General features: G+C 35.4%; 4 protein-coding genes across 7 annotated transcripts; 2 read left to right on the forward strand and 2 right to left on the reverse strand.

Moving 5' to 3' along the window:
* Positions 1–943: 943 nt before the first annotated feature.
* LOC101246569 (pyrophosphate-energized vacuolar membrane proton pump) lies at positions 944–6,736 on the reverse strand. The gene is made up of 8 exons (XM_004230252.5): positions 5,632–6,736; positions 4,149–4,723; positions 3,659–4,038; positions 3,485–3,571; positions 2,551–2,881; positions 1,634–2,044; positions 1,475–1,534; positions 944–1,385 (listed from the first exon to the last, which is right to left on the reverse strand). The coding sequence occupies exons 1-8, from the start codon at positions 5,864–5,866 to the stop codon at positions 1,179–1,181; spliced, it is 2,286 nt and encodes a 761-aa protein (XP_004230300.1). The 5' UTR covers positions 5,867–6,736; the 3' UTR covers positions 944–1,178.
* Positions 6,737–6,782: 46 nt separating this feature from the next.
* On the reverse strand, positions 6,783–10,160 carry LOC101246868 (RNA pseudouridine synthase 1). Of its 4 annotated transcripts, none has more exons than XM_004230253.5 (3): positions 9,720–10,160; positions 8,518–9,231; positions 6,783–7,578 (listed from the first exon to the last, which is right to left on the reverse strand). In XM_004230253.5, the coding sequence occupies exons 1-2, from the start codon at positions 10,066–10,068 to the stop codon at positions 8,564–8,566; spliced, it is 1,017 nt and encodes a 338-aa protein (XP_004230301.2). In that variant the 5' UTR covers positions 10,069–10,160; the 3' UTR covers positions 6,783–7,578; positions 8,518–8,563. The 4 variants fall into 4 exon arrangements, with proteins under 4 accessions (XP_004230301.2, XP_069144976.1, XP_010313483.1 ...); XM_069288875.1 differs by having other exon boundaries at positions 6,783–7,285; positions 8,518–9,039; positions 9,720–10,138; XM_010315181.4 differs by having other exon boundaries at positions 8,518–9,039; positions 9,720–10,138.
* Positions 10,161–10,879: 719 nt separating this feature from the next.
* LOC101247165 (iron-sulfur assembly protein IscA-like 2, mitochondrial) lies at positions 10,880–16,845 on the forward strand. The gene is made up of 4 exons (XM_004230254.5): positions 10,880–11,265; positions 11,682–11,806; positions 12,193–12,301; positions 16,212–16,845. The coding sequence occupies exons 1-4, from the start codon at positions 11,083–11,085 to the stop codon at positions 16,275–16,277; spliced, it is 483 nt and encodes a 160-aa protein (XP_004230302.1). The 5' UTR covers positions 10,880–11,082; the 3' UTR covers positions 16,278–16,845.
* A 101-nt stretch (positions 16,846–16,946) lies between these two features.
* LOC101247467 (peptide chain release factor PrfB2, chloroplastic) lies at positions 16,947–21,663 on the forward strand. Its single transcript, XM_004230255.5, has 7 exons — positions 16,947–17,747; positions 18,499–18,711; positions 19,680–19,781; positions 20,029–20,166; positions 20,510–20,814; positions 20,922–21,075; positions 21,163–21,663. Exons 1-7 carry the CDS (start codon positions 17,349–17,351, stop codon positions 21,289–21,291), a joined length of 1,440 nt encoding a protein of 479 aa, XP_004230303.1. The 5' UTR covers positions 16,947–17,348; the 3' UTR covers positions 21,292–21,663.
* Positions 21,664–21,923: the final 260 nt, after the last annotated feature.

Raw genomic sequence — 21,923 nt, forward strand, 5'->3', positions numbered from 1 at the left:
GTAATAAAATAACTTATGCCTGCTGAATTTAGATAGTATATACGTTATAACATGTGTAACCTTTTGTCCAAAGCAACCAACTTTTGGTGGAATAATTAAACGAGTATTTTCCATAAACACAAGATCCACTTTAGTTTAATTTTTTAAAGAAATAGGGGTTGAGTAAAGTGATCAACTACGTTTTAGTTTTTTATTCATTTTTGCAGAAGTTCTATTGAGATCCGACTTATCTATTTTTACAGTGGAAATTATTTCTATTATCCAAAATGAGTACATTTTATAAGGACAAGTGGGCCGGCACTTGTCCTTTTTGCAGTTTTTTTTTTTTTTTTGAATTGAATGGATGCTTTATTTGGAAGATATCAATTTTAGCCACACCTTTTATTAGCTGGATTTGTTATGATTATAAATTTATATATTACCAATTCAAATCAGAATTATAATTTTTCTGAGTATAATATACGATCCTAAAATGTTGATCAGTAAATTATTGCTCTAGTCTCATTTGTTTTTCTCTTGTTAACAATTTTCCGTTTGTTCTATGAATTAGGCGGTCTAATGTCTTAAACTCTCATTATACCTCGGATTTAAGAGGGTTAGACCACATAAATTTGTTGTATACGGTCACATTTCGTATTTTTACAAGAGAAATACTGTGACCTAATGATCATATAACTCTTTTTGTCTATAAAAAACAATCTCTCTACTTCTCATAAAAATAGAAAAAGATTTATGTACTTCCTACTCTCGATGAATTATTATTGTTGAATTTGGGCAAAAAAAGATGAGGGATGGCATACACAAAGGAATATACTGTAATCCGCTCAACTTACTCACCTACATTTTTTCCTGTGTGTTTACCAATTGTTTTTTCATTTTTATGTTATTAAAGAAGATTAGAAAAAGTAAACATGAGAATTAACTTTTCAAAACAAGAAAAGACTGGATGCTTAATACAACTTTTTATTGAAATAAAAATACTTCTACAAAGAAATTTTGAAAAGCTTAGCCCCAATAATTATTTTTCTGTAAGGTAATTTACCTATACAATCAATAATTTTCCCAAGAAATGTTATGTGTGGAAATAATACTCACCTTCTCAACAAATGACAAGTAGTCTAGACAGAATAACTATATGTTTATTTGGAGAAATATGTTTTTGTACAAAGAGGTTTATTCTACAGTAACTTGAATAGAAGTCCCCCATGAGTAGCAAAGAAAGGAGCAAACACCAAAGATTCAACAGCCATAAGCTTGATGAGTATATTCAATGATGGACCAGAAGTGTCCTTTAATGGATCACCAACTGTATCTCCAATTACTGCAGCTTTGTGAGCATCTGATCCTTTTGGTCCTAATGATCTAGCATGTTCTGTTGCACCAGCCTGCCAAAAAAAAGGGCGAAGACGTTATGCATTGAAAATGACTTCACATATAATATGTTGAAGTACTTGAGGCCTTGTTAGTCAGTTACCTCTATGTACTTCTTGGCATTATCCCATGATCCGCCCGTGTTTGAAGCTGAAATAGCAACCTAGAGTCATAAAAAAAAATGTGAAAATAGTTACTGTAAAATCGCGAATTCTAAGTGATGTATGAATGTTGCAAACTGAAGGTATGAAAAGTTGCATACTTGAACACCAGAAACGAGAGAACCAGCGAGCACACCAGCTAGTGTTTCCACTCCAAAAAAGGTACCAGCAATAAGAGGTGTTAACATGACTAAAGCACCTGGTGGGATCATCTCTTTGAGTGAAGCATCTGTTGAGATTTTGACACAAGTTGCGTAGTCTGGTTTTGCTGTTCCTTCCATTAGCCCTGGGATACTGTTGAATTGCCTGCGAACTTCTTCAACCATTTTCAGAGCTGCACTTCCCACACTCTTCATTGTCATGGCTGAGAACCAATATGGAAGCATTGCCCCTACTATCAAACCAATGAAGACCTTAGGTGATAAGACATCGACAGTCTTGATACCAGCTCTGCTCACGTAGGCACCAAACAAAGCAAGAGATACAAGTGCAGCTGATCCAATTGCAAAACCCTGATAATGTAGGAAAGTAGTTTATTAGGTATACTTGCTCCGGATATATGATATCCTGTAGCTATTCAGTAGAGTAACACATAACACCAACAACAACATACCCCGTGTAATCCCACAAGTGGGGTCTAGGGAGAGTAGGATGTAGCGCACACCTTACTCCCTAACCTTTGTGGGCAGACAGACTGTTTCCATTAAACCCTCGGCTCAAAAGAAGTGTAATCAGAGCAGGATTGAAAGGGAAAACAGCAAAATAGCAAGCATACAACTTTGAAGCAATTATGTTTCACACAGCTCACCAGTGATCTAAATTCTGATCAATTTTAGTTGATGAAACTTTCTAGTTAGAAAGTGTGAAGGACACATAATTGGAAAGAATTTCTATGGACATCAGGAAACACTCTAATTTGCCAACTGATTAGCATTTGCGACTCTATGAATTAGATGGTAACATAATTGGATAAACATAGCAAGGTTAATGCTACAGATTAAAAGGAGACTTATCTAACCTTGCCAATTGCTGCTGTTGTGTTTCCAGCAGCATCAAGAGCATCAGTCCTTTCACGAATGCTATGGCTCATTCCAGCCATCTCTGCAATACCACCAGCATTATCGCTGATAGGACCATAAGCATCTATTGCGAGCCCAGTGGCTATAGTGCTAAGCATTCCCAGAGCAGCTACTGCAATGCCATACATAGCAGCTAAGCTGAAGCTCACGTATATAGAAGCGGCAATGGCAAATATGGGAATGATGACAGATTTATATCCAAGAGCCAATCCAAATATTACATTTGTCGCAGCACCAGTCTTGCATGAATCTGCAACTTCTTGTACTGGACTGCAAGATTTTGCAATAGAAAACTTTAAGAACATAGATCAATACTGCATAACTTTCCCCCTCCCCAAAATAAAAAAGAAAAAGAGACAAATAACAGGCATAAACACAATGCTTCATTGCTAGTGGAGAGACACTCTTCTCCATTTCATTATGAAACACAAGTTACTATTGCTAAGAAGTAGAGAGGAAAACTTGATGGCTAGTTGGATGATTATCATAAGAGATTCTCAACATATCATATGATTCTCGTACTTGAAAATACACGCTTTTCCATACCCAGAAAACAAATGGAATTCTAGTTTGATTATCACAGATCTCAATCTCTACTACCTTCTGTAAAGCGATTTCAGGGCTTTCATTTCCTTAACTGATTAGTGACTGATTTCCTTGTTTCCATTCTGAAGCTAATTTTCGTCAACATGTTTGTTTGTCATTTCGTTTCCTCTTTTATGAGATTGAGAAAAAACTCACTTAAATAATTAGTATTTGATATATCTTGAAAATTGGCAAGCTAATTCATCTTATGTCATAGTTAATGATACTGATGTTAAACCTAACATAATGTAATAAAGTTATCCAAGCATAACAACTGAAAATACCAACCTGTAAGCGCTGCTAGTATAATATTCAGTAGTATAACCAATGACCAAGCCAGCCCATAAACCAATTGAAACACAGAAGAATAGGTGCCTGTAGCAATACATAATGATCATGCTATATTAGGAACATAGACAATAGGTAGAACTATGCACAAAATATGAAGCAAGAAGAAGCTACCAGTTCTTCACCACTTTCTCGGATCCAAAATCAAAAATAGTGAATTCTGATGGCAAAGCAAAGAAATTGACAAAAGCAATTCCAACAGTCATCAGAACAGTTGAGATGAGAAGTTGCCTCTTCAAAGATGGTTCAATCTCAGTCACATTCTTTATCTCAAACATATCGGTTGCAATAAGAGTCGTTATCAGGCAAATAAGAATTCCCATTGAGCTGATAATCAGAGGATAAGACATAGCCGAGTAATCGTGGTTACTACCGATGGATGAAATGGATGCAACAAACAGTGCTGCACATGATGACTCAGCATAGGAACCGAATAGATCCGAGCCCATTCCAGCAATATCCCCTACATTGTCACCTACATTGTCTGCAATAACCTGTGAACAACAAAGGAAAATATAACAGAAAACTTATAAGGCTTCAACTTCTAAACAATGGAAGTGTAAAAACTATAGGAAGAGCAGAAGGTCCCAAGATGAGATATTACAGCTGGGTTGCGGGGATCATCTTCAGGAATATTACGTTCAACTTTGCCTACTAGATCAGCACCAACATCTGCTGCTTTTGTATATATACCTCCACCAACTCTTCCAAAGAGAGCCATTGAAGATCCTCCAAGACCATAACCAGTAATAGACTCATACAGACCCTCCCAGTCATCTCCATAGTACAGCTTAAATAAGTTGATAGAGATATATAAAACTAAGAGGCCATTGGCAGCAAGAAGGAATCCCATAACTGCACCAGAGCGAAAAGCTGTAATGAAGGCCTTCCCAATGCTTTTCCTTGCTTCCAGAGTCGTTCTTGCATTGGCATATGTTGCGATTTTCATTCCAAGGAAACCAGAGAGGGCTGAAGTTAGGCCTCCCAGCAAGAAGGCAATGGTGGTAAAGAAAGCATTGGCTAAAGCTGGTTTGCAAATATTTTCTTTGTTGAAAGTGCAAGGCTCACTTTCTGTGCTGAAACTTTTAACTGACCCAAGGAAGAGAAAAATGATTGCTCCAAATACTACCATGAATATGCCAAGATATTTGTACTCCGTAAACAGGAAGGATGTTGCCCCTGCCAATGTTCGACATAGTTAGTATAAAAGTAACAGGGCAATCCTGTGGCTTCTTTTAGTGGTAACTGGAAACCTGTTAGTATATGTTAAAAGTTTGCATTCTTAAATCACAATATAGATACCTCGGCATTAGGATTTTAGTTTTGTTTGTCAGCTATCGATCAATATGAAAAACATTAAATTTGAAAAAGAAGATCGTACTAATTAGATGACAAGACAATAACTATTAGAAGAAGATACATGTAACACAATTATGTTAAAGATGCGGTCTTATAGATTCGGATACAGCAATTAAAATAATCTTCTTGACAATGGATCAGCCTTGAAAACATACATTGTTAAAAACCATCGAAATGAAGGAGAAGTCCATGGATAGTAAAGAGCTATAAACCACATGGAAACAATAACAGTTATAACAATAGGTGAAAGGAGAAAAGGTTCATACTTTGCAATCAACGAAACCGTTACAAAGTTTCAAATCCCGATGCAACAATAACTTCACCTCAGTCCCAAGCAAACAAATTGAGGTCGACTTATATGAATACTCATTATTCCATTTAGCTCAACTCATGTCATCATCGTTCAAAAGTCTAGATGATTTTGTTTATCTATCTAAGCTTTGGTGGATAGAGTTATCTGATACCTATAGTGTTGGAAAGTATATATATAATTGTGCATTCCAGCTGACACGGACACCATCATTAATAGGAAAAAAAAAAGAAAAGGTTTAGCTATGCGCAGGTCCAGGATAGGACTGGACCGTCTATTATACACAACCTTCCCTGCATTTCTGCAAGAGGTTGTTGCTACCGCGCATGAGGTCATTAACATAACCCTCCAATCTCATAACCTTAGTATCTAAACAAAAATGACAGAGTCAAATTCAGAGAGGTAAAAAAGATCCCACCTTGAGAAATGGCTTTTTGAATGTCAGCACACTTGGCAACAACATCATCAGAATCAATACCTTCTTCTTGTTCATCTTCTTCAATCAACTTGTTATTGTATTCACTTTCCAATTTTGACCCGCTGGAGACTCTGATCTTTGAGACCAAAACCCACTGAAGCAGAGCAAAACCAATGCCAATAATAGCAGCTAAAGGTATCAGAATCTGTGTTAAGGCTTCACTCATCAAACCCATCTCTCACACTTTTTCAACTTTCTTGAATTCTTCACTTTCTATATAACCACACAAGAAAAAGGAAACATTTTTTGAAAACAAAAGACTATATGACTATTTATAAAGAACTAAAATAAAACAAAATATGGTATAGCTTAGCATGCAAGGAAATTGTTGGAAAGCTTTAAGTTGATCGATTTGATTAACCGTTATGTTTGAATAAACAAAAATTACTCTCCAAGAGCAATTTGACAAGTAAAATTAAATTAATCAACATTGGATTATGCATTTTTCAATTTACAATTTTTGACTAACCATTGCTTAATGGTGGAAATTTTGACTATCTCTTAATTTTTCAGAATTAGACGGTTTTAAGTTTAAACTAATCAAAAGTCAACCAAAGATGCCTTACTAATAAGATACTTGTTTAGAAACAGAAAGGAAAGTTGTTAAGTTTTGTATGTAATATGATCAACGTAATTAGGTTTATTTATGTCATTAACTACCTAATTAGGTTCAACTTTTTTAAGGATTCAAACTCCAATTTTCCTTTATTCAGTCATTATGGAAAAACCATACTTAAAAAAAGAGAGTATAGATTAGTGCCTGTAATTTCTTGCAGTGTTCTTGAAGCTATGCAAGTATTTTGAATTGTCTTAGAGGAAGATTACTTGACAATTAAGATTTAAGTATGAATAATCAAGTGCATTTCTACCAAACCCAAGACTGCTTTAAAAAAAATTAACAGAAAGTCAAAACTTATTAGGGATTATTTGATCACGCCTTTCAGAGATCTATACGTTTTAGAAAATTCGAAAAACTTTTAATACTGTGAGTAATATGGTAAGTGAGAATTTGTATAATAATCCGCAACTTATTTGGGAGTGAGGGATAATTAATATTGTTATTGTTTATAAAGCATGGAAGGTACAGCACATAACTAATTGTTGATCTATTTCACTGTTTCAGTCCATGTAATAACTTCAGGCAAACCAAATCAAACAAAACATGTCGATAATGATGATTTACAATTCAGTACTTCAATCTCTATTAGAGCAAAAACTACCACAGTGCTAAATAAAAACAAGGAAGCTCTGGGATCATAACAATCTTATGCACATTAGCCCCGTTTACCAGCAAAGGAGACACATCAAACACTGATAATAAGAAATGGATGCAACACATGAGATGCAACTGTTATTGGCGTGAATTGCAATGTCCTCCATAACGATTAGCATACTGGGAAGTGACTGAGATGTCGATAACATCTGACTGGAAATCTTTTTCGATGCAGCAGTCTGCAGCTCCTTTTCTACTGCTTCCTCCCTCGTCCAATAACTTGCAGATTAACATAAAAGGCAGTTACCAAAATGTCAATAACATCTGACTGGAAATCCTTTCCGGTGCTGCAGCCTGCAGCTCCTCTATGCACCTCTCTCCCTTGTTGAACAAATTGCAGAGAATGAGGACATCTCCATAGGAGCTCCGCATAAATAACTTCATATTAGTCAGTATGTTCCAATTTCGTTGCAGATATTGTATAAGAAAATCCTAAATAGTGGAAAGTCAACAACTATCGAGCATATTTTTCTCTAGTCCAAAGCAAGATAAATAACATATCGTCAGCAACTTTATCCTCCAAAAAAGCGTACTGTCAAACTTTTTTCCATCAATGTGAACCTTGATGGATAGAGTCACTAACATTTTTGCAGAAGTTGATCTGGACACCAGCTCTATCCCCCCCAAAAAATAAAAATCGTCAACAATTATGAAGTATATTTATCAAAAGTTAGAACATGAAACATAGTGTTTTGCATAAAGAGGAGATGATTTTGAGACAGCTCTTTACAGGAAGAAGTCCACACCCATCAACTATGATTCGGGAAAAAACAAACACTAAAAGCAATAAAGCACATATATGCTGAATTGCTCAAGATATGTAAACACATCCATTGAACATGATCTCTTATAGATTTTGTGTTCACAGCAGTACATTACACATTTTTATTTTTGACAAGTAACCAGAAAAATGTATAGCTTATTCACATGTATAGGATCTTGGATGATACTATACATGCTAAGTCTAGCAGGAAGGATTTAACGAAAAACAGCCCGTATATTATGATTCACATCCTAAGATACACTGCCAAGAAAATTGGTGTGCAGACTCCCTTTTTATTGGCTTTCCATTACGTGGCCCAAATGGGTGCTTCATTTGATCACTTATCGACAAAAATAATTTAAGCAAAAGGAAAAATGTCTTGAAGTCCATAAACAACACTCATAAAATTAGGGAACCTATTGCAACTGTATTTGATAATCATAAAATAAAAGCAGCATTGTCACTCGAAACATAACAGCCACAGACCCCCCACCACTGACAAAGGAAAAGAAGAAGAAGAAAGAAAAATTCAATTGAAAGAAAACCCCACAACAGTTTGAATTGACTTCTCTATATACAAGGGTATCTCTTTCTCCTCTACTGCATTTTAATAAAGTGCCATTCAGTGATAATTTCTCGCTCTCTCCTAGTCCAACTTCCCCTCAAGGTGTATAAAACAACATACAACTTATAAACTTTAAGCATTGTCATAACAATTTCAAGAATCAAAAATTAAGAGGCAAAAGAACTACTATCAAAGTCAGCAAAGTAATGAAGGCTAGGATTTTACCATTTGCTTGAGAGAGCTCAAAATACTATCAAACTGCAAGCAATCATTACTCGAACTGAGACCTTAAAGGTTGAATAGCCCAGGAAGGTAAAGGGGCCTGAAGCAGCATTGATTTCCCAGTAATAGGATGCTCAAAAGATAAACTTTCTGCATGAAGTTCATGACTATCGTATATGTTTCCTTTCCACTCATAGACACCTTCATATCTTACATCTCCTCGTATAGGAATTCCAAGATACTGGCAATGCAAGCGAATTTGGTGTGTTCTTCCACTCCGAGGGCTCGCCCTGACCAAAATCTCATCTTTCTTCAAGTCACAACCGATGACTGATTTCTCTTGAACTATGACTATATCTTCATCTTTATGTAAGTCAGAAACCTCTTTAAAACACCCAAGACCATTCACTGATAGTACTTCAAAAGAGGTCTCCATGTCTTTAACAAGTGATCCACCTGGCAGTTTTCTGCCCGCATCTGATGCAGCATAAACACGCCAAGCTCCATATTTTGATCGTCCATGACCTGATTTTACAGTTATTTTTTCCCATTTAGGAGCAAGCCCAACGCAGTAAGCCAGATATGTTTTTCTTACTTTATGGTCTGTAAATGCTTTTACGAACTTAGCAGCTACTTTGTGTAACTTAGTAATCAACATCACACCACTTGTATCACGATCGAGTCTATTAGCTAAATGAAGCTCGGAAACATTAGCCCCTGAAGATATTATTGCAAGAGGAGGTGAAAATACAAGGAAACCTCAAGTATCCAAGTAGTATTAGTCTTAATATATTTCTTAACTTAAAACATAAAATAATTCAGATGTTTAACGATAAAAACAACATAAGATGATTAAAATGTCTGTTTACAGAACAACTTCTAGACACCATGAGCTTCATTCCTCTTCTTTTTGAAACTATCTATAGGCGTATAAAAACCTCTATTCTATTACACATTGCTAATAAACGGAAGTACAATAGTTACACCGGTTTAGTCCATTACAAATGTATATTAGTGTATACTACTACCTTTAAACTACAAACAGAAGAAGAGTTTATTTAAATCGTCAGTTACCAAGCCTATATATTAATCACTTAACTGAAATTATATTTTGCTAATCCAAATGTCATCTATGAGTTAATTTTTCTCCACTTCCAACTCCAAATATTACAAAAACAACCAATTGTACGCGAAAGTAGTCTCACCAGTGTCATTGAGTAAATCCGGGAGTGAAGACAAAACGCTCTCGCAGTAAATTCCTTGAGGCTTATTAACCGCAATGATCCATTCGTCTTCAAATATAACATGACTTCTCGAAAGAGAAAAAAGAGCGGATTTCGAAGAAGCCGTTAAAGCTCTATTCGGCTCTATGTCCTTAGATAAGGTAGGCAATGGCGGAGATAATGGTACTGGGTAATCTGTGGTTGCCACCGAGGGAGAATCGAAGTAGCTTTGGCTCGCCATGAAGATGAATCGACGGTGCCGGGAAATTCTGGTAGGAGACGCGAAGAAATTTATCGAAGGGATTTGGAGGAGAGGGAACTTTACTGTCATTTGGATTTTCGGCTCTAGGGGTTTAAGACCAATAATGCCCTAAACTTTTTAGTTTAGTCCGTTACGAGTGTAAGTTGAAAATGTAAAAACTCACGGCGTGCGGGCACCCTCTTTTCTTTTTAAATTTAATTGAAGTGTAATAAAGATTTTTTACAAAGAAATTGCAAAATTACAATAATAATAAATTGTATCAGCTTAAAAAGTCAATTTTTTTGTTTAACTTATCTCCTGCCCTTTTTTCCGTTTGTTTTAAAAAAGATTTAGTAATATTTTGATTTCAATTTTTAGATACGTGTTTAAGGTCACAAATTAACGAATAATTTTATATATTTGACATAATTTTTATTTAGAATCATAAAATTTAAATTCTTTTTTTATATTCTAAAACTTAATATCAAATTAAATCAAATTATTTTTTATAAAACAGAATGGAATATTTCTTTTTAGTATTTTTAATCTATACTCATTTGAGACAAAAGCCTAGTTTGCTTTTTTTCTCCTTTTCCTCGTTTATTTGGAATTTGAGATTATTAAATTCTTTTATGCATTTTCTTGAAAATTCATTTTAGGTGTTTTAGAATATTTCTTGTTTCTCGTAAATTAAAAATTATAAGTCATAGACTCATAGTTGATTATATAATCATATATTCAATCTTTAGCTTTTAGATTTTTTTTTTGGTACTTTTATGACCTAAAAGTAAATATTTAAAATACTTTTTATTTTTTTCAAACACCTTTATAAAAAATATATAAAAATTAAAAACTATTTATAAAATAAATAAATCCGAATACCTTTCATTTTTCAACAGATACATTAGGCGTAAGCTATATTTTCGGAAGGTACGTGTCGGGCACAAGTCTAAACGGAGCTCCAGATCCGCTTCCATTGAATTGAATCGGGCACTAGAAAACCTGTCATCTTCAATTCATCCACGAATCCTTCATTTTCTTCCAGAGAAAAAATCATACAGATTTCGTCAATTTCATCTTCCTGTAGATGATTAATTTATAGATATGTTATCGTCTTCGTCGTCGACTTCGATGATTCGTCGTGTTGTTCCCTTCTTCACCGCCCGAATTCGTCAAAATTACCGACTTTTGAATTCTTCAGCTTCTGCTCTATCACAGCCCCAATCTCAATCTCAATCTCAAGTCGAAGCTACAGATTCCGTTGTAATGACTGAGAACTGCGTTCGTGTAAGTTTTAATATATATCTCCGTCCGAAGCTTCCCCTTTTTTTTATGCTTAAAAAATGTCTGTGCTGATTATTTTTTTGATTATGGGATAGACTTTTTGCGACTTATGTGCAGTGGTAACAGAATTTTTCGAGATTTGATACCTTTTATGTTTAATCAGTTATATTTGTTCAGTTGCTCTGTGAAAGATTGTTAATTTCTAAGTGAATAGCTCCAAATTCCATTTGGGAAAGGTTATTTTTGGCACATGAAATCGTGGTATATGTGACCATCTGAGAGCATAATCGCTTTGACTACAACGAAATTCAAGTTTTTATACTGTTTTATAAGGTTCAATGTCGTACTGTTTAGGTATGAATTGCTTGTAAATTAAGTTGAGACAGTTTATTAACTTGGTCTTTTACATGCCTGAGTAGAGGATTAAAGAGTTGCAAGCTGGCGAACATAAAGAGAAGATGCTCCGGTTGAGTGTTGAAGCCGGTGGTTGTTCTGGGTTTCAATATGAATTCTCTCTAGATGATAAGACCAATTCGGATGACAGGTTTGCTACTGGTTTCTTGTATTTCACATCCTAAACAGTTTTGGGAGTATTATATGAGCCTTCTTTAGTTATAGATTGTCTTAAAGCAAACTATTGAGTATTAGAATGAAACGAGGCTGAATAAAGTGAACTGGATGTAGAGGCTTATATATCCAACTCCAAGTCTCCTACTAGTTTGGGATTGACACAAATTTGGTTGATTGATTGATAAATTCCGTTTTTTGGTTGTCCTAGGTATCTGCCAGATTTTGAAGCATGAGTTCAACATCCCCCATATCCCACCCCCCAAAACCACTTAAAATTCTCTCGAGTTTCATATACTGCTACTGTTAACATTTGCTATTATGTTGCTTATTTTGCTGTTCATTCATATCTTATATTTGTAGAATTTTTGAGCATGACGGAGTTAAATTGGTTGTGGATAATGTATCATTCGATTTTGTCAAAGGTGCAACTGTTGATTATGTTGAGGAGCTGATCCGCTCTGCTTTTCAGGTCTGTAAAAGTAGCTTTTTACATTCACTATTGCTATTTTTTTGCATGTCAGATTCACATGCATATTGGTGTTCTAGACCAATTGTATGATGGATGCGCGACTATTCTATTTTTCCATTTTGTTCATCAACGAGGCAATAATAGGGACAGGCATTAACTCCAGCCCCGAAAGACTTGTCATTCTAAAATATGAGGAAGTAACTGACCACTCTTGTGGGATTTCATTGGGTATGTTGTTGTACCACTGTCCACTCTACTAGCCTGGGGTAGTACATCGTAGTTTTACATTCCAACAGTTATTAATCTAGACTAGAAATTTCTAGGAGTCTTATGAACTAGAATTTTCATTTTAAAAAATGCGTGGAGTAATGTTTAAGAATTCAGCTGCTTTTGGGGGAGGGAAAAAATAACTTCCTACTTTTTAAACAAAGTATGTTGTGTTCTGTCACATTTGGAACAAAGAAGCTGCACTACATGAGGAGTACCATGAGGTCTCAGTTACATTACCTTTATCGTGAAAAAGTTACCTTTAGGTCTCGGGTTCAAATCCTAACGGAGGCTAAACACTCTAGGTGATCTTTTCCCATTTGTCATAGTTGTGGTGCGCAAGCTTTGTCCAGACCCCAACAGAAATAAAAAAAGCTACTATCTGTATCTATATTTTGGAGGGCCAATGAGTGCTGACAAACGTTTTGGGATATGAGGAGATTACAATTATGACTTTGATTACTACCTACAAAACTGAAATAAGGAAAAGAAGAGAGTCAGGTATGGAATATATAGAGAATCTCATTAACTGGGTAATTGATAAGAACACTGGTTATATTTAATCACATTCCAAGTATAGTTTGTTTGTGTAAGGGATTTAGTTGAGGGTACTCTGTGGAGTAATGTGGCATATTCATCGCGTTCCAGAAAATCATTCACTCGTATGCAATAACTAAATCTGAGTTAAAGTTGCTTTCTTCTTGTTCTGAGGAGCAGCTGCTCCTTTCATGAACTGATAGTTGCTAATGGTATGGCAAACTTGATATGTGATGTGCCACAAATTATTCTAACTAGTCAGCTTGGCAAGTCTTTTTTTTTTGGGAAACTGGTGACTTTGTATATGTATCTTTAAACAAGTCAGTACAAAAGTTGTACTACAATCATATCTACATGAAGCCTTCCAAACAAGCTATGATCCTATTATCTATAATGAATCTAAAACATCAATAATATAAACTGAATCATTAGTAAAGATCTGCTTAGACCAAAAAACACAGATCAACTTGGTAATTTTCTATTGTGATTTTAAAAACTGTCTTCTTCCTATTTCTTTGTAGTGGAATGTAAATTGTGAAGTTTTTAGTTTTGACTATCTGACAGTCTTCAGATATTTAAATTTTGTTTCTTCGGGCTTTAACAAGTAGTGTAAGAAACCTTGAGAATTCTATTAATTTAACTGAGAAGCATGATTAAAGTGGTCATTCGAATGATCAGAAACTGTTGATTTCTTGAAGACTTGGAATCTAAAATTAACATGAAACTGTTCAGTCGGTGTATATTGATTATCCTATTTCCTTATTTATGCATCTTAAAATTCTGTGCAACTTTTCAGCATGCAAGCACCAACTTTTGGTGGTATTAAGCTCAGATAATACATGAGGAAACTAACTTCTAATTTGGCTCATAATGTCAGAATTGGCAAGAGGTCGTAAATTCATCTAGTTGTTTTGCTTCTGATACAGAAATTCTTCTTATTTAGAAAAAGGGAAGAGAGAAAATGAGACAATGTAAAAATATAATTAACGAGGGGGTAGGCGAGAAAAGAAATTTTGTTTGATTAGCTTAGTCAATATTTCAATTACAAACAGGAATTGCCATATATTTAATAGGGACAAGCATGCATCTATATTTGTTAGCTTAGATCAGTGAAATCCAAACATGTACTTACACATAGTCCTTCAGGTTAAATCCAAATTGGTACCAGCTTTTACAGATTTCTAAGCAAAAGCCAAAGGAGTACTCTATTCTTCCTCCCTCCCCTTTCCTTCCTTGCTTAATATAGTCAACATAGATTTGTGTTCTTTTCTTTGTGACTTGGTGTCCAAATTATTATACGTTGTATTGATTGGTGTCACCTTATACATTTGACTGATAAATCACATGTTAATATTTGTCTTTTACTGCAAATGATGTTTCCTTTTTTCCCGTGTCATTCTTTCTTTCTTTCGAGGGGGTTTTGCAGTAATTCCATAATAGTGTTAATATTAATCTGTACTCCTCTTTGTGACTCGTTATCCAACTTATTGTACATTGTGTTGATTAGTGTCACCTTATTCATTGGACTGATAAATCGTACATAGTTAATATTTCTCTTTTTCTGCAAATGATGTTTACTTTTTCCCTGTCACATCCTTCAAATGATGTTTACTTTTTCCCTGTCACATCCTTTCTTTCTTTTGGAGGGGGCTCTGCAGTAGTTCCTTAATATAGTTAACATTGAATATTCTAATCACTGTGTCTGCGGGTCCCCAAATTATTGTATGTTGTGTTGGTTAGTGTCACCTATTACATTTGACTGATAAATCATATGTAGTTAATATTTGTGTTTTACGGCAAATGATGTGTCCCCCCCCCCCCTCCCCCATGTTGTATTAAGCATATAGTGTGTAACTGACATAAAATGAAAAATCTATGTACATTGAATTATATGTGAGATAAAGAGCCACCATTCAGGAATACCAATGATTGCATGTAGCGTACTGATGTATGCTTAAAGATTAAGATGTTTCCTCTTCAATTTATTTGTATGGATTGAGGATTTTTCCTTCTATCTCAACGAAATTTTCAAATATCATCTTATTGTAAATTGATTGATTTTTTGGACTGCACAAAGCATGAACAATTTACTAGCAGATGAATAAAATGAAAAACACATGGAAAAAACTAGTATATTCCTAGGCCACAACTATGTTAGTATCTGGATGCTAGAATAATTTCACTGATGCTTCTTTGGAGGAAATGGAAGTCCTGATAATTTGCTGAGGGAGAAAACAGATAGGAGTGGCCACTGGCCTGCAAGCCTGATTTAGAAAAGGCTTATGACCATGTGAATTGGAAATGCTTGTTGATGTTGATGAACCTTGGAAAGAAATGGATAGAGTGGATTTGATTTTTTGCTTCAACTGTGGAATTTTCCATGCTTATTAATGGTGACCCATAAGGTTTGTTAAGTTCTCAAAGAGGTCTTAAGCAGAGAATCCTCTCACACCATACCTATTTGTTCTGGTAATGGAAATCCTCAGCACAATGTTGAGAAAAGCTGAAAGGTTGGGGGTGGATAAGCTACCTTAAAATAGGCAGGTTAGATCAAGAGGTATGATGCTTAATCACATTCTGTATGGCGTATGCAGATGGCTCTCTCCTATTTTGTGAAGCTAACAAATAGCAGATGGTATATTTGAGAGGAGTTCTTTAATGCTATGAAGCTGTTGCTGCACTGAGAGTTAACCTAGTAAAGAGTAGTATTTAGCATTAATGCTGATGACTGTTGAGAAACTGAGTAATATCATGGGATGCTGGGGTAGAAAAGTTCCCACCATTGTTTGGGGCTTCCATTAGGGTTGAAAAGTGGGGATAAAAATATTTGGCAAAGGGGTCATTAAAAAGTGTGTAAAAAAAATCCAACTCCTTGGAAAAAACTCTCTTGGAGGTAGGCCTACTTTGATCAATAGTGTCTTAGATGGAATTCCAACATATACTATGTCTCTCTGTTGTATGCCTGCAACGTTGGTAGTCAGTTGGATTCTATTAGAAAACAATTCTAGATGCTTTTTTGGAAAATAAATCATCTATTTTATTTTCTGTTAAGTTACTCTCGGTTTTTCATTTAACCGCTTTGTGCATGTTTACTGTCATTCTGCAGGTTTCTACCAATCCAAGTGCAGTGGGTGGGTGCAGTTGTAAAAGTTCCTTCATGGTGAAACAGTAATTTGACACTTCTGTAGCATTCAGCCCAGAAAATCAGCATTCCTCTAAGCTGGATATGGTTTACTGCAAGGCTTAACCACTTTATTATGTTAGTCAATCTGATGTATCTCTATTCATCATATTCTTCTACCGTGTTAAGGTAGCAAGACCTGCATTATGAGAATTTATACTTGTGAGGTGATAGATTCTTTATTTGTACATGCCATTTTTTTGCCTTGTTGGGGCTAGTTGGAAGTGCAGAGTCTGACTGTTAAATTAGACAGGTGGATAGGCTGTTGTATTGTAGGCAATAATTCCAGTTGAAGATGTGGTTAGTTTTGGCTGGAGACTTTGTACAAGGAATTTTGAAGTGAAGGGTTACTCCTAATTACTGGGAATAATGGTCCAAAGGCATGTGGGAGAAGCATATTAGATAGCGTCCGTCCATATCCACTGTAGTAGAAAGTTTTGATCAAACAATGGGTTGTTTTATTTTTGCTGTATGATCTTTTGACATCTGTGGTCATGTTGAAATTGAAATCGAAATCTTGAAAAAAGAACAATATTACCTGGGAGTTGAAAAATCTGAATTTGGATGTGTACTTCACTTGTATATCTTAAGCCGGTTGGATTTGCAGTTGATTACTTTAATTTATTAATAAAAAGTGGTAATTGTTGGTCATTATTTCTCAGTTATCTGAAAAACAATTCTAAATTAAAGAGTAACTAAAGTCTAGGTTCATCGCAGTGAGAAGTATCATTCTAAATTGTTTCGAGCTTTGTGTGAGAGGGGCTTATAACTCATGATTTATAAATCAAGAGTTATAAAGTTAGATATTTTTCACTAAGCATCTAAAGAAGCCAATGCAAAATTTATAAGAAAAGATTTTCATTGATATAAACACTGCAAAATCTTCCTCTGATCACTTTTAGTGCGATGTTTATAATGTGATGCAGTTCTGCAATTAGGATTGCTTTTTTAATTTTTGGACAAAACGTCGTCGTACTTTTCGTCTTCTGAAACCTGAATAGCGTTAAACCCAGGCCTAAACCCTCTGGGTTTGATGGTTCGTCGAATCGGATTCCAGTAAAAATGTCGTTTTTAATATTGGGAAGAAGATCGACGCAGCTCTCTAGAATCCCCACACGCGAACTCTTCTTGTTTTCTTGCTCTTTTTCTTCTCAATCTCCTAATAATTCCATTTCCAATTATAGATCAACAATTTTTTATTCTTGGTACAATTCATCTAATAGAAGAAATAAAGGGTTCTCATCAATTTTCAATGGAAGGGCAAAAAACCCATCAGGGTCTATATGGGGTGTTCGATTTTTGAGCTCTGAAGCTGCTGTTGAGCCGACTACTGCTGATGGGCTTACTGTTGAGGGAATTATTGCGAAAAATTGGAATATACTTGATGATAGTGAGGATGATTGGAAAAGTCATGCTTCTTCCATTGCTCAGTCCGTTCATCTTATCAAGAAACGCCTCAAGGTATTTATGTCTATACGTAATTGTTGTTTGAAGCAGCTTTATACTTTAATTTAGATTGACCACATCACTAAAAAGTTTTGATCTTTTTGCTTATTGATGAAAAAACAGAGGAACTTGTGATATTTATGACAAAGTTCCGATCTTTGTGCTTATCCAGTGAGAAATATAAGTTTATGATCTTTCTGGGAAAAAATGGGATTTTTATGTTTTATATGTTCTGTTTGGAAGACAGGATTCTACATTTTGTGTCTGATAATTGTTGTTTTTTCTTTAGAAAATTCCTCAGTAGGGTGAGTTTTGGGGGATGGTTGGTTGGGTATTGAGGTAGGTCATGGACATGAAGAGAACTGAGAACAGACCGATGTGAGCTTCACATAGGGAAGGTTGCAGTAGGTTTACGGCAAGTGTGCAAATAATCAGCCCTTGATGAATCCAATGATTGTTGTATTTGTTGATTGGATATAATAGCTTCAGTACTATGGCCAGGTACCAGATGGATTTAAATGAATGATCAATGTATATAATTATATGAACTAATAGCAATAATAGCAACCGAGAACTAACAAAACTAGTCTGACAGGAAACTCGAGTTGTACTTGGGGCATGTTTAAGGGATTGTTATTTTTGTTTTTTAGATTGAGATAATTATTTTAATGAAGTAATATATGACATGGTTCTTTTGAGAATGTTCTAATTCTATTTAATGAGTTCAGTCTTTTTGTTTGTGGTGTTTCTTTGCTCCCATTTATAGTGGAAAAGGCTAATGTATAGGCTTGAAGTGCTATCAGCTCAGCTCAATAAGGCAGATCTTTGGGATGACCCCGTCCATGCTGGGAAGATCAGCCGTGAACATGGTTCTCTAATGAACAAAGTGGAGGATGTTATGGCCATTGAACAAGAGTTGGTTGAACATATTGACATGATTAAGCTCGCCAGGGAAGAGAATGATCCAGAGTTGGAATCGGTGAGCTTAAATTTGTTTATTGCATGGAATACACTACTCCATGATTCCCGTTTTTACACTATTCCTCTTGTTTCAGTTTAATTCAGAATGTTGCTAATCAAACCAGATTCTTCCTCTTAAATTCAGTTTGTTACAGGCATATCATTGGACTTGTATCAGTACTTCTATTTAAATATCACTAGTTTGATCCTAGAGGTTCCACTTAATTTGTATCTACCTCTTTTTTTTAAGTACTTTATTTGTAAGTTTAACCAACAGTCTAGTTCTTAGTAATGATTACTGTATTACTTGGAGCTGATATGCAAGGCTTTACAGCCCAATTCCTGCTCGGTATGACAAATAAATAAGTTCCTAACTCCATCTTCTGTATGAAACTGACTGCTTGGTTGGACCAAAACTGAAACTGGAAGCAGTTAAATTTGTTGGTTTTCTTTCCTTCCAGGAATAGGTAAGGAATGAGTTATATTACAAAGAAGTTGGATTAAGTTTTATACTTCTTTACCTAACTTTTATACGACTTCTTTTGTTATACTACATGTAATAAATTTGAACATAACTTGCAAATATCAACAGCCCAATACCTGTTTGGTAGAATGAATAAATAAACTACTGAACCGTTAACTCCATCTTCAAACTGATTGCTTGACTTGATGCCTTCACCAGGAATGAACTTGGAAGGAATTATTTACTCAATGTTTGTTCAATTACCCTCTTACCTGCAAATGCAATGTACGCATGATTTTTCTTCTTCCTGGTATAGGTGTAGAATGATTTTTATAAAGAAGACAAAGTTAGGTTCTATATAACTTGTGTTATATTTTTTGTTATAGAACATTATTTGTTTTTCTTTCAAGAAAGTGTATATCTCAGGATACTCCAATTCATTCTGCCACTTGTGGGTCAATTTTATGAGAAATTCAATTGTCACTTGGCATTTCTTCCTATTTTATTAGACATTTTGAATGCAGGAATCAGTGAAAGCTTTACTTGGAATTAGAAGGAATGTGAAAGAAAAAGAGCTTGAAGCTTTATTATCTGGGGAGCATGATAATTGCTCTTGTTTTATAGAGGTAAGTTTCTCTGAAGCTCAGACTCTGTTTTAAATTGTCAGACATGGTTTTGCTGATACTTATATCTATTAGTTTAGAGAACTTTCGTCTCCCTGGTCTTTGAGTGTTTACTTATTTCTCCTTGTCACATCTTGTTCCAGAAAAACTTAGAAGGACATCTCATAAGAAAAGTCACTCACTTTGTTGATTTCCTCAATCATGTTTTTTTGTAAAATGGATGCTGACAGACTTGTTATTTCCTGTATAGGTTCAAGCTGGAGCTGGCGGTACTGAGAGCATGGACTGGGCTTCAATGGTCATGCAGATGTACAAAATGTGGGCTCAACGTAAAGGATATGGTGTTTCTGTTGTGGATGAAATGCCTGGTGAGATTGCAGGAATCAAGGTCTAGGTTCTTACCATTTTTTCTTCTTTCACTTGAAAAATTCTCTAGCTATTAAGTAGTATGGAAAATTGAAATTTGTGAATGGCAAAAACTCTTAGCTATTTAAACAAGCATTAATTTTATAACATTCTGTTGGGAGAACTTGGTTTAGCCTTGAAGCATAACAGAATTGTTAAACATATATGTAATTAATATGTTTTTAAAGTATGGGTTGTGAATCTTGTCATTGGTTATATTTGACCTAAAATTAGGAAGTTTTCCCCTTTCTTCTTAATTTTCAATCATGGCACTAGTTAGCTATTGTCTTATTGCTCTGCTGGTTTCTGCTCCCCCCTGTTATCAGCGTGCAACAATCAAAGTTGATGGCGAAAATGCTTTTGGATATGCCAAATCAGAGGTAGGAGTGCATCGTCTGGTACGCATCTCGCCATTTGATAGCGCGAAGAGAAGGCATACTTCCTTTGTTGCAGTTGCTGTAATTCCAATTTTGGGAGATGGATCTACACATGTTCAAATCAATGAATCTGATCTTCGAATTGAGCGTTATCGATCAGGGGGAGCTGGTGGTCAGTCTGTTAACACAACTGAGAGTGCTGTCAGGATAACTCATATTCCCACAGGCATTACTGCCTCTTGTCAGAATGAAAGGTAAGCATCCATTCTGGTGAAAAATATGTGAAAGCTTCTTTCTTTTCAATTGGAAGAAGAAGAGGAAATGGGAACTTTTAGTGATCTAATATTTTTCCAAACAAAAGGTCACAGCATTCAAACAAAGCTTCTGCCATGGCTGTGCTTCAATCGCGCTTGGACCAACTTGAGATGGCACGACAGGCTCAGATGAATGCACAACATACTCAGTCTCTCACTGAGATCAGTTGGGGCAACCAAATACGTACTTATGTGCTCCATGTATGTTTCATACAGTTTAACCTTTCATTTTACCTTCATAGTGATGGTTCATGTGGTCATCATAACTGCTCCGTATCATACTTGTAGCCTTATCGCATGGTCAAAGATCTCCGGACAAATTATGAGGTTTCAGATCCTGACTCTGTGCTTGAAGGGGATCTTGATGACTTCATTTTGAGCTATCTTTCAACATCAATAGACAAGGATGAAGAATGACCTCTTAACCTTAATTTTTGGGTTCCCCTGACTTGTTGAGTATGAAATTGGATAACGTAACTCCAGTCTCAGCTCTCAGCTTCACTTTGTGGCACCGGGAGACTGCTTCACTGGTGCCTTATATTGCAGGAGAAAAAGTTCAAAGAAGTTTTTGTTGGTTACAACTCACAAGGCATCATTCTTGCTAATTCATGGGAATGACTGGTGTGCCATAGTTTTACCATCTGAATCACATCATTTATACGAAGTTGATGAAATAATGTTTTTGGATCAAGCTGCTACTCCCTTGCTAGGGGACTGCTTTATTTTTATCCAAGATCTGTAATGACAATGTAATTATCTTTGTCAAAGAGAAGATTAGTACCAGTCAAACTGAGGTAGCATACTTGTTTGCAACTGTGAACCATCCAATACAATACATAAATTTCTAAACAAGCAACATTATACCACTGAAATATTAAGTTCAGCAGAAAAACACTGGTCTCAACTCGCAAATAGGCTCTTGGTAACTGTCGATTTCTAATCTGCCTGCAAAGTGCCGCAATCTGTTTGCCCCCTAATATTTGTATAACTATCTTCTGTAACAAGTACAAGATTTGTTTTAAGTATGAGTTTGATCGTTTTCAGTTGGA

This window comes from Solanum lycopersicum, chromosome 1, assembly GCF_036512215.1.
Source record: "Solanum lycopersicum chromosome 1, SLM_r2.1".
Lineage (NCBI taxonomy): Eukaryota > Viridiplantae > Streptophyta > Magnoliopsida > Solanales > Solanaceae > Solanum > Solanum lycopersicum.

What these genes read in the sequence shown, in the direction of transcription:
- LOC101246569 (XM_004230252.5), bottom strand. Translation starts at nt 5,866, where the DNA reads ATGGGTTTGATGAGTGAAGCCTTAACACAGATTCTGATACCTTTAGCT. An exon ending in TCAAAAAGCCATTTCTCAAG is followed by an intron (nt 4,724 to 5,631) that starts GTGGGATCTTTT and finishes GAACATTGGCAG; the next exon opens with GGGCAACATCCTTCCTGTTT. An exon ending in CTCTCGTTTCTGGTGTTCAA is followed by an intron (nt 1,535 to 1,633) that starts GTATGCAACTTT and finishes TTATGACTCTAG; the next exon opens with GTTGCTATTTCAGCTTCAAA.
- LOC101247467 (XM_004230255.5), top strand. Translation starts at nt 17,349, where the DNA reads ATGTCGTTTTTAATATTGGGAAGAAGATCGACGCAGCTCTCTAGAATC. An exon ending in TTATCAAGAAACGCCTCAAG is followed by an intron (nt 17,748 to 18,498) that starts GTATTTATGTCT and finishes TCCCATTTATAG; the next exon opens with TGGAAAAGGCTAATGTATAG. An exon ending in ATTGCTCTTGTTTTATAGAG is followed by an intron (nt 19,782 to 20,028) that starts GTAAGTTTCTCT and finishes TTTCCTGTATAG; the next exon opens with GTTCAAGCTGGAGCTGGCGG.
- LOC101247165 (XM_004230254.5), top strand. Translation starts at nt 11,083, where the DNA reads ATGTTATCGTCTTCGTCGTCGACTTCGATGATTCGTCGTGTTGTTCCC. An exon ending in TGACTGAGAACTGCGTTCGT is followed by an intron (nt 11,266 to 11,681) that starts GTAAGTTTTAAT and finishes ATGCCTGAGTAG; the next exon opens with AGGATTAAAGAGTTGCAAGC. An exon ending in AAGACCAATTCGGATGACAG is followed by an intron (nt 11,807 to 12,192) that starts GTTTGCTACTGG and finishes TTATATTTGTAG; the next exon opens with AATTTTTGAGCATGACGGAG.
- LOC101246868 (XM_004230253.5), bottom strand. Translation starts at nt 10,068, where the DNA reads ATGACAGTAAAGTTCCCTCTCCTCCAAATCCCTTCGATAAATTTCTTC. An exon ending in GGATTTACTCAATGACACTG is followed by an intron (nt 9,232 to 9,719) that starts GTGAGACTACTT and finishes TAATATCTTCAG; the next exon opens with GGGCTAATGTTTCCGAGCTT.